This window comes from Macadamia integrifolia, chromosome 6 (genome assembly GCF_013358625.1).
Source record: "Macadamia integrifolia cultivar HAES 741 chromosome 6, SCU_Mint_v3, whole genome shotgun sequence".
Taxonomy (NCBI): Eukaryota; Viridiplantae; Streptophyta; class Magnoliopsida; order Proteales; family Proteaceae; genus Macadamia; species Macadamia integrifolia.
The window spans coordinates 18,108,462-18,125,948 of NC_056562.1; the positions used below are offsets into that span (position 1 = coordinate 18,108,462).

The 17,487-nt window shown below is 39.8% G+C and overlaps 1 protein-coding gene across 2 annotated transcripts in view; it reads left to right on the plus strand.

Moving 5' to 3' along the window:
* Positions 1-15,693, plus strand: part of LOC122081255 — an 18,724-nt gene extending 3,031 nt beyond the window's left edge. The window contains exons 2-5 of one of the 2 annotated variants that reach the window (XM_042648285.1): positions 13,453-13,552; positions 13,629-13,764; positions 15,157-15,252; positions 15,346-15,693. In XM_042648285.1, coding sequence (XP_042504219.1) covers positions 13,453-13,552; positions 13,629-13,764; positions 15,157-15,252; positions 15,346-15,465 — 452 coding nt within the window. In that variant the 3' untranslated portion in view covers positions 15,466-15,693. Of the gene's footprint in view, positions 1-13,452; positions 13,553-13,628; positions 13,765-15,156; positions 15,253-15,327 lie in introns of both variants that reach the window. The other variant, XM_042648284.1, reaches the window with a different exon arrangement.
* The last annotated feature ends 1,794 nt before the right edge of the window (positions 15,694-17,487 follow it).

The following is a 17,487-nucleotide window of genomic DNA, read 5'->3' on the forward strand; positions in this document are numbered from 1 at the left end:
GTCGTGTAACAACCTTAACAGCCTCTCAACTAGCAAAACTAAATAATAACAACAACAACAACGACAACCCAAAAAAAAAAAAAGAGAATCGATGGAGGATTGGAAGGGGGAAGAAGAAAGTGGTTGGGTTGGGTATCTCACCCCTCTCTTTTAGGCATCTCACCCTGTCAAAACTTTTGGCATCTTACCCTCTCAAATAACTACTTTCTCAGACAAAGAATTGACACTAAAATTTACTAAATTCAACTTGTCTTCTCATTACTATCGATGACCTCTTTATAGGCTTTAAAATTGATTACAAAGTTGAGTGTTAAAAAAGAAACTCCTAACAATTAGAAACTAACTAGGAAACTAAGTAAGTACTTTGTCTAACAAGAGACAAATAAAAAGAAACTTAGACTCCTAAAAGGAAACTAACTAACTAACTAGGAAACTAACTTGTCAACAAGACAAAAGGAAAACAGAAAATAAAAAAACGGAACTAATGTTAATCTACTTGTGCAATTCGATGGCTGCTGGACTCCTCTCTTTGATGCTTCTTTCTGAACAATAAGGGACAATTTGAGGAACTTCTAGAAGCTTCTTTTGAGGACAGAGCTGTAGAACAAAGTTGTTGCTCAATGGACTGTCTTTCTACGTTCAGTGCTGAGATCGATGGAGCCATAGAAGGGCCAGAACAGCATGCCACCTGTCCTGGTTTGATTGGTTGAACCAGGGCCAGATGTAGGCAGAGCTGGACCATGATCTGGTCAGCTTGTGCTCTCCTCTTAGCAGCCCTTTCTACATGAAGGCCTCCATTGTGTAAAGCTAGTTCCAAGGGTTGTTTGTTCCTAGCATTAAAAAATGATTTGAAAGGTGACTCAATTTTTATGATTGACTTCACTTTGACCCCTTTATCATCTGCCTAAAATAACCTGGAGTGGGGTGAATAGGTTATACTAGTGAATTTAAAAATTTCTCGCCTTTTGAGAGTTAAATGTGATCGTAATTGAATGTGTGAAATATAGAAAAATAGAAGCAATCAAAATCAACACCAGAATTTCTAGTGGTTCAACTCAACTCGAGTTTAGTCCACTTCTCACAAGTTCCACTTGAGAGGTATTCCACTAGTTCTTCCCTTCCTGTATAGTAGGTGGGGAGGAAACACCTTTACAACTCTTTTTACAGGATAAGAGGATCCTTTACAAATCTCTATCACAAGTAGAGAAGGACCTTTCAAATCTCTTTATAGGTTGAGAGACATCTTACACAATCTTTTAAGGATTAGGGGATCCCACATAAGCCTAAGTACGATCTAGATAATGTGTAAACAATTAATCAAAGAGGAATAGAAGTTTTGAGTATTACCCTGTGCTGTGCGTGATATTCAAATACATAATGAAGTAATTAAGAGAGCACATTTATGTCTTCTAATTTGAATATCATTCACTGAGGAAGACTGTTAGAGATATTAGTTATATTTCTGTAAGGGTAGTTTAGTAATTTATCATATTTTATTTTCCTTTTCCTCCTTAGAAAGGTATATATAATTTCCCTCCTTAAGGAGGTATGTGTGATATCTTGTAAATATAGTAGTGAAGTAATATGTAGGTGTAAGTGAGACTTTACTCACAACACAAAACACAAAACACACAACACACAACACACAACATTCAAACATATCGTCACTTCTCCTTCTTCTTCTTCATCAACTCTCATCTCATTCCTCCTTATCTACATATTCTAACTAAGACTTGAGTTGTAACTCTTGAGTTCTTTTTGAAGAGAATTCACAAAGACAAGCTCAAGTAATGATCACCCTTTCTCACTTTAGGCTTTTGATAATGATGCTTAAGAGAGCAAATTAATTGTTGTTTAATGAGCCTAAAGTGGGGTATTTATATAGGTGATTAAGGGTCATAAATTGGGTAAGAGACCAATTAAGATTGATTCAATAATGTGTCCAATGGATACATTTTGGTTGTACTAGTAAGTTTCGGTATGTACTGGTAGTTACTGGTAAAGGTTACCGTTGGCCAAATATAGATGTTGGAGGTCAATCTAGCCGTTGGAGGCTCAGTCAAACCATCCAGTTGACTTCTGGCTAGCCGGATAGCTTACCGGATGACTTTCGGTAGTTACCAATAAGCCACTATTATCAAAATCCTGATACGAACTGGTAAGTACCGGTAGTTACCGGTAGGCTTCTGGTTTTTGGCCTACAGACTTGTTTGTATGAAAACAGATGTAACTCCTTCCTTTGGGCTCGGAATGACATGATTCAAAGTGTTCTGTCTTCACAACTCAGTTATATACATTTTTGTGGAACAACATGATTTTTGAATCCGTCTTTTTAATTGACTAAATTTCTCTTGAATGTAGGCTTTATTGTTAGGATAGCAAAGGTCATGGCTTTACTTAGCCATTAATGTTCTGTTAAGTTTTAGGTGTAGGGGGTATTTTGGTCCTATCGGCTTCTATTGTGTATTAGGGCTGACTAGCGCATGTTACAGGGGTAGTTTTGTAACTGTCTTATTTCTGGAATCATATATACCTAAGATCTAACCTATGATAGACTTTTCTGGTCTGATTGCATGTTAGTTCCCCTCTTTTGGGAGTGATCTGTGATCTCGCCTCTCACCTAGTCTCTCTTCAGTCTTCTTTCTTTCCTTGGTTTGGTCGCAAGATTCTGGAGTCGTAACATGGTATCAGAGCGTCTGTGATCAAACCTAGGGTTTATATTTTCCTCTCTACTGACTTTCTTCTTCCTCTGAACCTTTCTGGTGTGCAGCCTCCTGTTGCTGCGTTTACTTTGGCTTAAATCACATGGAGTGATTGTATTTGGATTGTGATATGGTACTATTGCCCTAATCGATTTTTTTTAGCAGGGTTTTGATCGAATCGATTTTTAGTAGGGTTTTTTGTATACCCAACGATTTTTTACCCATGGCTTTGGTAACTGTTTCGGTGATGACTATGGTGGGATCAGGTATGGAGAATATTTTTCTGTAATAGAGTCCCCATTCTATGTTACTATATAGATCTGCATACAGGTGATTGTTTGTTCACCTCTACATCTGGTTATTAGATCTACAATCCTTTCTTTTCTACTTTTTTGGTTCATCATGGCTGAGACCAAAACTACCACGGCTATTACATCTTCTTCAGACAATGTGAATGCCCACATTACCTCTATCAAGCTTAAACGGAGTTCGAATTACCTCCTTTAGGCTCAATTTGTGAAGGTTTATCTCATGGCTAAAGACAAACTTCAATATACTACCTCTAATCCTCCTCAGTCATCTAATAAGGGATATAATGACTAGATGAAGGACAATGCATTAATTTTGATTTGGTTGTGGAATAGTATGGAACCAGATGTCGATGCCAATGTCATGTTCTACACTACTGCAAATGGGGTGTGGGATGATTTGAAGGAAACCTACTCCCAGGAGAAGAATACAACTCGTATCTATGATATCTATGAGAAGCTGTTCCAATTTTGCCAATCTGACAAGTCTCTATCAGAATACTACAATGCTTTCAGGGGAATGGTTGAAGAACTCATTGTCTTCCAACCCCTGACTACAGATATTGAAAAGCTCAAAACTCAATGTAATGAATTCTTTATTTCCAAGTTCTTGGTTGGCTTGAATAATGACTTGAAGGCAGTGAAGGGTCACTTACTTGCTGGCAACACCGTCCCTACACTGAACGATACCTACTCACGCCTTCAGCACATCACCTCTTCTACCAAACCTGATCAGTCCACCAAAGACAATTCAGCCTTTCTTGCTAACCGTGGACATGTTCGAGGGTGTGGGGGAGGCCATTCGTCTGGTGGATGGGGTTCTAGTGGACAACACTTTGATTGTGGACAGCAACCTGATCTTTCTTCTTGCCACTTCTCGCCAGTGCTCTTACTGTGGGAAGCCCAACCATACTATAGAGACTTGTTGGGCAAAGCATGGCAAGCCAGAGTGGGCAACCCAATTAGCCAATCATGCAGTGTCAGATGATGGTACTGACCTGGTGTCTCCCAATGATTCTAAACCAGGGACTTCTTCAAGAGACTCTTCTACTTGTCTACATGATGATGTCAATCAATTACTAAGACGGTTGCAGACTCTTGAGGCATCCTCTAATACATCTAATGGTGTGTCTATATCCACTGCTACCTTGGCACAAGAAGGTACATCAACCCTTCTTACCACTACTTCTACCCCTTGGATTATTGATTCAGGGGCCTCTGCTCATATGATTGGTAAGTTATCCCTGTTTAAGTTTTTTTCCCCTAGTACCACGTTTACATCTGTTGTTCTTGTAAATAGTGCTTCAACCCCTGTTTCAGGTCATGGTACTATCTCTCCTACAACCTCACTTAACTTGTCCTCTGTGTTACATGTTCCCCAATTTCCATTAAGTCTTCTCTCAGTAAGTTAGTTAAAAAAGTCCTTAAATTGCTCCGTAACTTTCTTCTCTTCTTATTGCGTTTTTCAGGATCACACAAAGAAGACGATTGGAGGAGGGCATGAAAAGATGGTTTATATTATCTCTACTGTGGTACTCCTGCTACTTTCGCAGTTGCTACAGCCGTTGGGGATGTGACTCCTTTCCAATAGAACTGTCGTTTAGGTCATTTGTCCTTGTCTAGGCTGCAAATTTTATTTCCTAGTTTTTAGTCTATACCAAAGTTAGAATGTGAAGCATGTGAGTTAGGAAAGCATCACCGTGTGTCTTTCCCATCTCGCTCTGTACTTCGAAGTCCGTCTTTTCTTTCCTTAATTCATTCAGATGTTTGGGGTCCTTGTTGAGTCAGCAATAGGTTTGGGTTTTGATATTTTGTGACTTTTGTTGATGACCACTCGTCAAACATGACTGTACTTGTTAAAGGATCGATCAGAATTTTTATCTGTGTTTCAGACTTTCTATAATGAAATAAAAACTTAATTTGGCATTTTAATTAAGGTCTTTCGTTCTGACAATGCTTTAGAATATGTCCAAAATGAGATTTTGATTTTTTTGTTGCCTGTGGGATGATACACCAGACTGTTCTTATACCCCTCAACAAAATGGGGTGGCTACGCGCAAAAATCGGCATCTCCTTGAGGTAGCATGGGCAATTATGTTACATATGCATGTTCCGAAATCTTTTTGGACTGATGGCGTTTTAATTGTCTGTCATTTAATTAATCGCATATCATCTTCAATACTTTCCGATCGATCTCCTTTTTCTATTGTTTTTCCTAACTTGCCTAGTTTTTCGATTCCTCGTGTTTATGGCTGTGTCTGTTTTGTTCACAACTTGCATGCTCTGTCTGATAAGTTATCTCCCAAGTCCACTAAATGCATCTTTTTGGGTTACTCCCATACTTAGAAAGGGTACAGGTGCTATGACCCAGTCACTCACCGCAATTTTGTTAGTGATGATGTGTCCTTTTTTAAAGGCACACCCTTTTTTCCTGCATCCCAGCCTGGGACTATGTGGACTTCTCGAGCTCCACCCCCTCTCCCTACACTCATTCCTTTCCCTGATACCCCTAGTGCCAACGTCCCACCTCCTGTTGGTGTATGATGTCTTGTATTTCGTCGCAGTTTAATCCAGGGAGTACTGGTGCAGCACCTAGACAGGCAGGACGGCGGGCCGTGGGGGTTGCAAGGGGGTAGGAGGCCCCCCTGCATAGCAGGGGGTGCGCCCCCCGCTCGAATTTTTTATTTGAGGGCAATTGTAGTTTAATCCGGATTAGGGTTTTTTTGCTATATATTTGTAGCAAGGGTTTCTTTCTCTGTAATGCAAGCAATACTGAGAGGTGTGAGGACGAGCGCTGTAACCCTATTCTCTATTGATAGTGAAGCAGGATCTCATCTCACCGGGGACGTAGGAAACCTTGCTGAACCTCGTAAAATCTGTGTGCATTGTTTGTTTGTTTTTCCATTATCTTCTGCATCATTTTAGGGTTGCGTTTCTACAAATTGGTATCAGAGCTCTAGATTTCCGTTTTCTAGGGTTTACTATCACGATAACAAGGAAGGGATCGAATGTCAAGTATGATATCGAGAGGTTTAATAGGAAAAACAATTTCACCCTCTGGCGTCAAAGAATGAAGAATCTTCTGATACAGCAGGGTTTGGCGAAAACGTTGTTGGGGAAGTCGAAGAAACTTGCAAAAATTACTGACGAAGATTGGGAAGAGATGGTGGAAAAGGCAGTAAGTGCTATTCGATTAAATCTTTCTGATGATGCCCTACAATATGTTGTGGGTATCGAATCTGCACCGCAGGTATGGGCGAAACTTAAAAGCATCTACATAACGAAGTCCTTAACAAACAAGTTGTTCGTGAAGAAGCAATTGTATTCTCTACAGATGGAGGAAGGTACGGATCTATTAGAGCATCTCAACATGTTCAATCAGATCGTAAGTAAACTTGCAAACCTGGTGGTTAAGATCGAGGATGAAGAAAAGGCGTTACTATTGCTGTCGTCGCTCCCAGAATCTTATAATCACCTAGTAATTGTAGGGGAAGGAGACCCTTGAGATGGATGAAGTCGCAGCTGCCCTTATGTCCAATGATACAAGGAAGAAGGCCAGTAGGACGAAATCTCAAGGAGAAGGTTTTTACAAGGAGCAGGAAAGAGGGAGATCAAATCAGAGGGGATCTGGGAAGAGTCGATCGAAATCAAAAGGGGCAAAGACAAAGATCTCTTGTTACTATTGCAAAAAGGAAGGTCATCTGAAGAGAGATTGCTTGAAGATGAAGGCGGACTTAAAGAAGAAAGGTGTAGATAAGACATCTGAGGAAGTTAGCGTGGCTGACAGTTCAGATGGAGATGATGGAGATGTACTCTCTATATCATCAGGTAAGAATCAACCTTCTGATTCTTGGATTTTAGATTCTGGATGTTCATATCACATATGTCCACATAAGGATTGGTTTGATACATATCAACCATATAATAGTGGGTCTGTCCTAATGGGGAATGATGCCGTATGCAAGACCATTGGGATAGGCACTATCAAAATCAAGATATTTGATGGGATAGTAAGAACCTTAGCAGATGTGAGACATGTACAGAATTAAGGAAAAACTTAATATCTTTGGGGGCACTTGACTCAAATGGCTGCAAGTACATAGCAGAAGGTGGAGTTCTCAAAGTTATTAAGGGTGTAATGGTTGTCATGAAGGGACAGCTAGCAGGAAACCTATACAGACTCATAGGGAGCACAGTTATAGGTGGAGCATCTGTGACTACAGATGCAGTATTTGATACAGATGATACCTATCTGTGGCATATGCGGTTAGGGCATATGGGAGAAAGAGGATTGATGGAGCTTCATAAAAGGAAAATGTTGAAGGGAGTAAAAACTTGTAAACTGAACTTCTGCAAGTATTGTGTGTTCGGAAAACAGTGCAAGGTTAGTTTCAAAACTGCAAAACATAAGAGTAAAGGGGTGCTTGATTATGTACACAACGATGTATGGGGTCCTTCAACAACAAAATCTAAAGGTGGGGCAGAATACTTCGTGACCTTTGTTGATGATTACTCAAGGAAAGTCTGGATCTACTTCATGAAGCATAAAAGTGAGGTGTTCACTAAATTTAAGGAATGGAAGGCTGAGGTAGAAAGGAAGACAGGAAAGAAAATTAAATACTTGAGAACAGATAATGGAGGAGAGTACACATACAAGCCGTTTCTAGAATTGTGCAAAGCTGAAGGGATTACACGTCACTTCACGGTTCCAAAGACACCACAGCAAAATGGTGTAGCTGAAAGGATGAACAGAACACTTCTAGAAAGAGCTCGGAGTATGAGGCTGAATGCAGGGTTGAGCAAGAGATTTTGGGCAGAAGCAGTGAACATGGCATGTTTCCTCATCAATAGGTCTCCATCAAAGGCGATTGATTGTAAAATTCCTGAAGAGGTATGGACAGGAAAACCAGTAGATTATTCTATTCTAAAAATATTTGGTTGTCCAGCATATGCGCATGTTGAGAGTGAGCAACGTTCCAAGTTAGACTCAAAGTCTAAGCAATGTATCTTTCTTGGTTTTAAGAAAGGTGTAAAGGGATTCAAGTTGTGGGATCCAAGTTCACAGAAAGTTGTGGTTAGCAGAGACGTTGTGTTTGATGAGTCTCATATAGTGAAGTCAAATTACAATTCACAAGCAGTTGATGAAAATAAAGAAGGTTCTACTGTGCAGGTGGAGGTAGGTGAGTTAGAAACAACAAGAGAGAATGAGTCATCAAGTGACTTACCAGGACAACAGGAAGCAGTAGAAGTTCCCTATACTATGGCAAAGGGTAAAGGGAAGCGTACTCACAAAGCACCTATGAGATACGGGTTTGAGGACATGGTTGCCTATGCCCTCACTATAGGTACAGGTGATCCATCTTCCTACCATGATGCTTTGAGTGATGCACAACATGATAAATGGATGACAGCTATGATGGAGGAAATGGAATCTCTACAGAAGAACAAGACTTGGGAGATTGTGGAAAAACCCAATGGAAGAAAAATCATTGGGTGTAAATGGGTCTTTCGTAAGAAAGAGGCAGCATCTGAGAAGGAGCGTGAAAGGTATAAGGCCAGACTTGTAGCCAAGGGCTATGCACAGAAGGAGGGGATAGACTACAATGAAATATTTTCTCCGGTGGTGAAACACACTTCGATCAGGGTACTACTTGCTTTGGTGGCCATGTATGATTTAGAGTTTGAACAACTTGATGTGAAAACTGCATTTCTTCATGGTGACTTGGAGGAACAGATTTACATGGAGCAGCCTGAAGGTTTCAAGGTGCAGGGAAAGGAAGACCATGTTTGTCTGCTTAAGAGGTCGCTTTATGGCCTTAAGCAATCTCCTAGGCAGTGGTACAAGCGCTTTGATTCCCACATGATGAAGATTGGCTACACAAGAAGTGAGTATGATAGTTGTGTTTATTATAAAGTGTCAAGTGATAATTCCATTATTTTGTTGATGCTTTATGTTGATGACATGCTCATTGCTGCAAAGAACAAACATGATATAGCCTCTATGAAGTCTTTGTTGAGTGCTGAATTTGAGATGAAGGATCTTGGTGCCGCTAAGAAGATCCTTGGCATGGAAATCCTTAGAGATAGAAATGCAGGTAAACTTTGGGTAACTCAGAAGAGGTATATTGAAAAGGTGCTAGAGCGTTTCAATATGGAAAAGGCCAAGCCGGTTAGCACTCCGTTAGCTGGCCACTTCAAGTTATCTGAAAGGGAATGCCCTACAACACATGAGGAGGTGGAGCAGATGTCTCAAGTCCCTTATGCTAGCGCAGTTGGGAGTCTCATGTATGCTATGGTTTGTAGCAGGCCGGATTTGTCTCATGCAGTTAGTGTTGTTAGTAGATACATGAGTAATCCAGGGAAGGAGCATTGGAATGCAATTAAGTGGATCTTCAGATATTTGAGCAAGACTAAAGATATAGGTGTTATGTTCAGTGGCAAGGGAAGTTCTATAGAATTGGCAGGTTATGTTGATTCTGACTATGTTGGTGATTTAGACAAGAGGAGGTCTACTATAGGTATGTGTTTACATTGGCTGGTGGACCTATATCATGGAGGGCGATGCTTCAGTCTACAATTGCATTGTCCACTACAGAGGCAGAGTACATGGCAGCAGTTGAGGCTGCCAAGGAAGGAGTCTGGTTGGCTGGACTGGTTCGTGAGTTGGGATTGGAGCAAGGAGGTACAGTGTTACATTGTGACAATCAGAGTGCCATACATCTTGCAAAGAATCAGGTGTTTCATGCAAGGACAAAGCATATTGATGTGAGATTTCACAAGATCAGGGAGCTTGTGTCAGAAGGCTGTATTCACTTGAGAAAAATTCATACAGATCTCAATCCTGCAGATATGTTTACAAAGCCAGTTACTACAGAGAAGTTCGAGTCCTGTTTGGACTTGATTAATATTACTCATTGTTGAAGATGAGGGACGCACCAAACAGGTGCGGGTTTGTACCTCTAATGAGGTACAATGATGAAGACGTCTACAAGTTATCTTTACAGGAGGCTCGACAGAATTCAAGCCAAGGTGGAGATTGTTGGTGTATGATGTCTTGTATTCCGTCGCAGTTTAATCCAGGGAGTACTGGTGTAGCAACTAGACAGGCAGGACGGTGGGCCGTGGGGGATTGCAAGGGGGCAGGAGGCCCCTTTGCATAGCAGGGGGTGTAGGGAGGCGCAGCCCCCTGCTCGAATTTTTTATTTGAGGGCAATTGTAGTTTAATCCGGATTAGGGTTTTTTCGCTATATATTTGTAGCGAGGGTTTCTTTCTCTGTAATGCAAGCAATACTGAGAGGTGTGAGGACGAGCGCTGTAACCCTATTCTCCATTGATAGTGAAGCAGGATCTCATCTCACCGGGGACGTAGGCAACCTTCCCGAACCTCGTAAAATCTGTGTGCATTGTTTGTTTTGTTTTTCCATTATCTTCTGCATCGTTTTAGGATTGCGTTTCTACACCTCCGTTATAGGTTTATCAACGTCGGAAGCAACCCGAAAAGCCCAGTGGTGATACTATTACTCCAGCCGATTTGCTACCTCCATTGCTGCCCTCCTCTGTTGAAGCTCCAATCCCTCCTGTCCTGAATGACTTACCAATTGGTCATCGTAAAGGTACATGCACTTGCACTAAAAATTCTTTGGTTGTGTATCCTATTGATAAATTTGTTTCCTTGTCTCATCTTCCATCACCTATCCATGGTCTTGCATTATCTCTTTCTACTCATACCATTCCCAAATCTCATGTTGATGCCTTGAGTATCCCTGGAGGAAAAACTGCCATGGATGTAGAAATGGATGCTCTCTCGCATCGTGCCACTTGGAGTCTAGTAGATTTACCTCCTGGTGAGGACTTGGTGAAGTGTCGTTGGGTTTATACTATTATGTATCATTCTAATGGCTCTATTAAGCGGCTGAAGTCCCGTTTGGTTGCTAAAAGGTATACTTAGACATATGGGGTTGATTATTTTGAGACATTTCCTCTTGTTGCTAGGCTGAACTCCGTTCGCCTTCTTATTTCTTTTGTTGTTAACTATGATTGGTTGTTGTTTCAGTTGGACATCAAGAATGCTTTTTATATGGTGATCTACGGGAAGAAGTGTATATGGAGCAACCTCCTGGGTATGTTGCTCAGGGGGAGAATAGAGGTCGAGTGTGTTGTTTACACAAGGTTATTTATGGACTTAAACAGTCCCCTCGGGCATGGTTTGACAAATTTAGTACTACTATGGTAACTTGTGGGTTTTTCTAATGTTATTCTGATCATGCTGTCTTTGTTCGTTGCAGAGGTAATAAATTGATTGTCTTAGTGGTTTATGTGGATGATATTATCCTCATTGGTAATGATGAGGCAGAAATTTCTGAAGTTAAGAAGTACTTGCAACAACACTTTCAGACCAAAGACTTAGGCCAACTTCACTATTTTCTCGACATTGAAGTGATCAGATGCAAAACGGGGGTCAATTTATCTCAAAGGAAGTATGTGTTGGATCTTTTATCGGATACTAGTATGCTTGCATTCAGACCTGTGGATATCCCTATGGACCCTCACCAGAAATTTGGTGTTAGTGATGGTGAACCTCTCCAGGATGTGCATTAGTATCGAAGTTTAATTGGCAAGTTGATATATCTCACAGTCACACGATCTGACATTTCTTATGTTGTGGGAGTCCTTAGTCAGTTTATGCAGTCTCCTCAGAAAGTACATTGGGATGCAGCTATTCATGTTCTTTGGTATCTAAAGGGTGCTTCTAGTAAAGGGCTGGTCTATCGCCCTAATCGGCATACGGATCTGATTGGCTACTCCGATGCTAATTGGGTTGGCTTTGCTAGTGATCGTAGGTCCACTACAAGTTGTATTTTTGGTGGAGGCAATCTGGTTACATGGCGAAGTAAAAAGCAGACTACTATTGCCCAATCTAGTGCTGAAGTAGAATATAGAGCTATGACTCACACCACTGCTGAGTTGATGTGGTTACGGTCATTACTTTTACAGTTGGGGTTTCCCGTAACTAAACCTATGAAGAAGTACTGTGACAACCAAGCAGCTGTGTACAGTGCCAGTAACCCGGTCTTCCATAAGAGGACCAAACACATTGAGTGGACTGCCACTTTGTTTGTGATGCTGTTCTGAAGAAGTTAGTCGAGACTCCTTTTGTTCCTTCTTCAGATCAGTTGGCAGACATGTTTACTAAGTTTGTATGTGCTCCTAGTTTTCACAATGGTTGTACCAGCTGAGCATGGGTGATGTATATGCTCCAGCTTGAGGGGGAGTGTTAAGTTTTAGGCATAAGGGGTATTTTGGTCCTATCGGTTTCTATTGTGTATTAGGGCTGACTAGCGCAGGTTACGAGGGTAGTTTTGTAACTGTCTTATTTCTGGAATCATATATATATATATATATCTGAGATCTAACCTGCGGTAGACTATTCTGGAATGATCGCAGGTTAGTTCCCCTCTTTTGGGAGTAATCTATGATCTCGCCTCTCACCTCTCTTCTCTCCTCTTTTCTCTCTTCAGTCTTCTTTCTTTCTTCTTCTCTTTTCTTTCTTTCCTTGGTTTGGTTGCAGGATTTTGGAATTGTAACATGTTCCATTTTCATTAGGTCTGAGAGAATGGATATAAGGTATCACTTAAGGTCTTCTAGGTTAATGATAACTCATGCTACTGCATATGTCGTGTAGTGCGTGTGAAGTGTTTGTGTGCTAATTACACATAACTATTAAGGTCTTCGATCTTGGCTTCTTGCCAATTGCTTTCAAGTCTTCACTGCTGTCTTGCAAATGATTATCAGCTTTCTTCCTTCACTTTCAAGTCTTCAAATCTTCAATACTTGGAGTCTTGATACTTCTTGATATCTTGACATAGGTGAGTGCATAATACATAATATATAATTGTTAAATTCCTTATTTGTTTCTTCTCATCAAAACCAATCTTGGAGTCAAACTCCTGAGGTGAGTGGGTTTCCCCAACACTGCCTGGATTAGTTGAACATGCTTTATTCCCATGGTAACACTGGTTATTTACTTCAGCATGCTAGTGACATCTTACCATCTTCCCATTGTAAATCAGCATATTCTGTAACTTTTTTTAGTGGGTTCTGGCTTGTGGTGGTTGTTGTTGTGTGTGTGTGTGTGTGGGTGTGTATGTGTGTGAACCCCAAGGGCATAGCTCAGTTGGCAAGGAGTTCCTAAATCGACATGCATCCCGAATTCGAATCCCCTTACCCCCTTGGGGCCACCCCCACGATTTCTAGGTTCTCATAGAAGCTAGTGCTGACCCAACTCGTGTGTGGGGGCGTACACGTGTGTCCAGGGGAAAAATTTGTATGTGTGTGTGTGTTCTTGACTGCTTTCATTTTAAATGTCCTCATCTCATGTTGATATCAAATACCTCAGTGATTTGGTGATGATTTTTTTTCTGAAAACCTTCTTTCTTTTTCAGTGTTGGAGGCCAACCCATGGAGAGAAGCTTCAAAGCCTGTCTATGTGCTGACCCAAAAGGAAAACCAGTTATGCACCATGAAAACGCGAAGAAATCGCAGGTTGTTTATTTGTGGTTTACCTTTCACCTAAATAATTTTCAATTTATGCACTACTAATGCTTTCTATTTTCAACAGTGAAGTTGAAAGGGAGCTTGGTCTTTTGTTTTCTAAAGGAAAAAAATGGAGATCTGAAATTGGAAACAAGAGTAAGCAGTCAAGAACTGGCAATAAATTCCAGATGCTTGTAGAGGATGTCAGGGAGGGAGTACTTGTAAGTGTCTGAATTTGTTCTGCCTTGTTTTTCTGAATGTTATATGGGCAATGGACTGAGTAGGGTTATTTGCATCATGACATAAAGATAGAATGAGCTATACTTTATCTTGACTGGAGTACATGCAGCACAGTCAAGATTAGGTGTCCAATTTCGTAAATATCTGCCTAAAATATCTACACCTGAATAGCTGATTATCCATCCACTCACTCCATCCGCCCCTTGGAGGTGTTCCTTTTTTGAAGTACTTGTGGTATTTTCTGAATATCCTTAATTATGTCATAGGTTTAGCGGTTATGATAAGCACTCAGATGGAATCTGAAAGCCGCTGTATATAACCCATAGCTTCAGCCCTCAAAGATGGTGTTTCTGTTCTTTTAACACATTCATTCTGTGAGCTTGTTTATTCATGATCCAGATGAAACACTAGATATGTTACGGACGGTGATACAGACTCCTCTTAATGTGGAATGTATCCATGTTGGACATTTGTTTAGACTCACTAAATTCCGAAATTTCACGAATTCTTGGTGACAGTTCTAGATTTGCTTTCTTTATCCTTGTATGTTGGGATAAGGAAATTGAAAATGTACAACTGCAAACTTGTGAACATTCAAACAAAAAGAAAACATCATACTCTATTTCCTTTGCACTTAATGTCCATTGATAAATGAATGATGCAGTCCACCAAATTACAATGTTTAACAGAAAAATGACTCTTTCTATTGAGTTCCCTATCCATCTTTATTCAGCTTGTGGAGTCAGATGTCCTGGCACATGTTTTGATCCTGGCTCATGTTGCTATATCCTTGGAACAAATTGTTACGCCGTTTTTTTTTTCCCCCTTTATGGTAGTCTTTTTTGGATTCAAGTGATAGCTTTTTTACTTTGTGGCAGAAATATTCTGCTTTCCACTTCTAATCCGCTTGTTTATAAACTACCAGTTTCTGCTGACAATATTAAATCATGAATATTTCGAATTTTACTAGAAGGTGTGTGCTATTTTTGGTTTTTTTGTTGTGTTTGTCTGAATTTTAGCTTATTATTGTTAATTTGGTCTTGATATTTTTCTTGATGAAAATATATGTTCTAAACTGTGTGTATGCTTCCTAGAATCTCCAAGAATGTTGTAATATGTGTCAGTTACTTCCTCAGAAAAAAAGTAAGTCTAAATGTGTGGGAGACTGTGCCTTGAAGTGTGTGTGACCTTGTGTTCCAATCACTACAAATTTTGAAATATACTGTATATGATTAATTGGTACGATAAACCTGAGTTGGTATTGTTTGAAGTTACCTCAAATTAATTGGTACTACGTAATTTAACTTTGCTTTTCTTTTCTTTGGGGTGGGGATGTTGTGGCATGATGGCTATTTGCTGTGGCATGAATCCAGGTATTTGAAGATGAGAATGACGCAGCTAAATACTGTGACCTACTTGAGGGAGGAGGTCAAGGTTGTGAGGGTGTTGCAGAGATTGAGGCATCATCGGTAAGACATTGAATGTTTCTGGTTCTGCTGCATTTATTGATGCTTGATGATAGAGCTCTTTTACATGTGCTGCAGGTCTTTGATATTTGCCAGAAGATGAGAGCTCTTGCAGTTTTATTCCGACGTGGAAGAACACACCCTTTACCCAAAAGCCTCGAGCTTAACCTGAAGGCCCGTAAGCGATCCCTGGAAGATCAAGAAGACTTGATATAACTTTCCAATGAGTGAGGCAATTTATATTCACCATAGTAAACATGTTCTCAAAGCTGAAGGTCATGTATACCTAGTAGCTGTACTGAAAATCACGTAGTAACCATTCATATCACACTGGTCGGTGATATTTGATGGAGAAATTTGGCGGGGTGTGGGGTACATGCTTTGATAGCTTGCATTGTAAAATGACTAAAGTTAATTTAATTGAAGTTGCCCTATTGTTAGCCATTCCCCCCCCCTTTTGTATCCCCTTAAGCTTGAAATTTTAAAGCTGCACCTGATCTCTCTCCTATGGTGGCACATCTCTAGTATGCTGCATCTATGTATAGGATGGGAAAATGAATCTGAAGGAAGTCCTGGTGAAATGAGGTCCCTCAAAACAATTGTGTAGCTGGCATTTTCCTTTCTTCCCCATAAAAGAAAGGTGAAAGCACTAACATAAACAAAGTTCCACATGTTGGGAACCTTTGGTCCCTCAAAAACAATTTTTTGTTACAGAGTTCTAATACCCTCAATTAATGTCTTGAGACTAAAGGTACTGAACATACGTTTCTTCTATTCGTGTCATGATGTTGTTCAATGTTGTTGGTGCCTCAGATAAGCTCATTTTGCCTATGCTACCCCTTTTGGTGTAGCGTTTTATAATTTTAAATTTGCCCATACTCTTACCACATGAGTTGGTAAATTACATATTTATTAGTACTTTATTTTATGCCATATTTATTGATACTCTGGCTTCACCAAAAGGTGACCTTACAAGAAATGCTTGGGAATATGAGATTTAACTATTCTTTATAAAATCCAAGATGGTTGAAACCTAGTTAAATAATCAGAGCCATATGAAAGTTGTAGCTAAATCGAATGGTGCTCCAATGATAGAGCACCACTTCTATTTTGTACAGGTTGCATGTATACAATGAAAGAATAATTTTAGCACCACCCACAAGGAGCTATGGACTACCCGTCCCACTGATGTGTGGGTGGGAAGTTTAAGAGTTTTTACAATATATATTTGGGCAATACATAGTTTGGCAATACATCATACGAGGTATATATATATTTTAATGAGAATCTCCTTAAACTTGTCCCGTATAAGGTTCAGGATCAAGGATAAACCTCAGTTACATGCAGCTATACCTAACCCATGTAATAAATCATTTGTGAGGAGACTCGAATTAAAGACATTTATTAACATTTAACACATGATATCTTTGGGCTTGTCGAGCTACTCCCTGGGGTATAGGTCCATAAAAACCAACCTCCCTTTGTTTTGCTGAAGTTGAATCAACAAATTGCATTGGAACTTTCAGAATTGGTACCTTAAGATATGGTAAACTTCTGAACAAACTCTCCATATTATATAAATTTTATTTAAAACTCGTCATATCCAAGCTCAAATGGTAGAGCGCCCGCTTTGCATGCGGGAGGTACAGGGGGTTCGATCCCCCGTATCTCCACTTTTGACCGTGATTTTTTTCAAAACCACCTCACCTCGAGGGATATTGAACATCGAGATGATGTATTTGTTTGTTATTATTATTATTATTATTTTTTTTTTTTTTTTATCAAACGGAACGATTTAACTTTCCTTAGATATAAGGGAAGAAGAAGGGTTTGGGGTTTTTCACACATGAATGGAAGAAGGGTGGGTCGAGTTATTTGGTTTTGTTTTTTAAAAATATATATATATTTTGAACCCAAACGTATTATACGCTTATAATATTTCAACCCTTAAAATCTATGTATAAATCCGTTCTATGGAATTATACAGCAAATAACGTTTTTTCAATTAAATATTTAAATATATGTTTAATACGCATATATTTTACATTTTTTTTTTCTTTTTTTGATAGGAAGTGGGGGAATGTGTGTGACAGGAGCGGCTGGAACCAGTGCACTACGCAGATACTTTACTAAATATGGTGCTTTCGTGTGGAATCCAAACAACTCCCCCTCCACATGGAAGAAACGTGGGGATTGAGATTTGCCTTAATGGATTTTTTTTTTTTTTTTTTTTTTTTT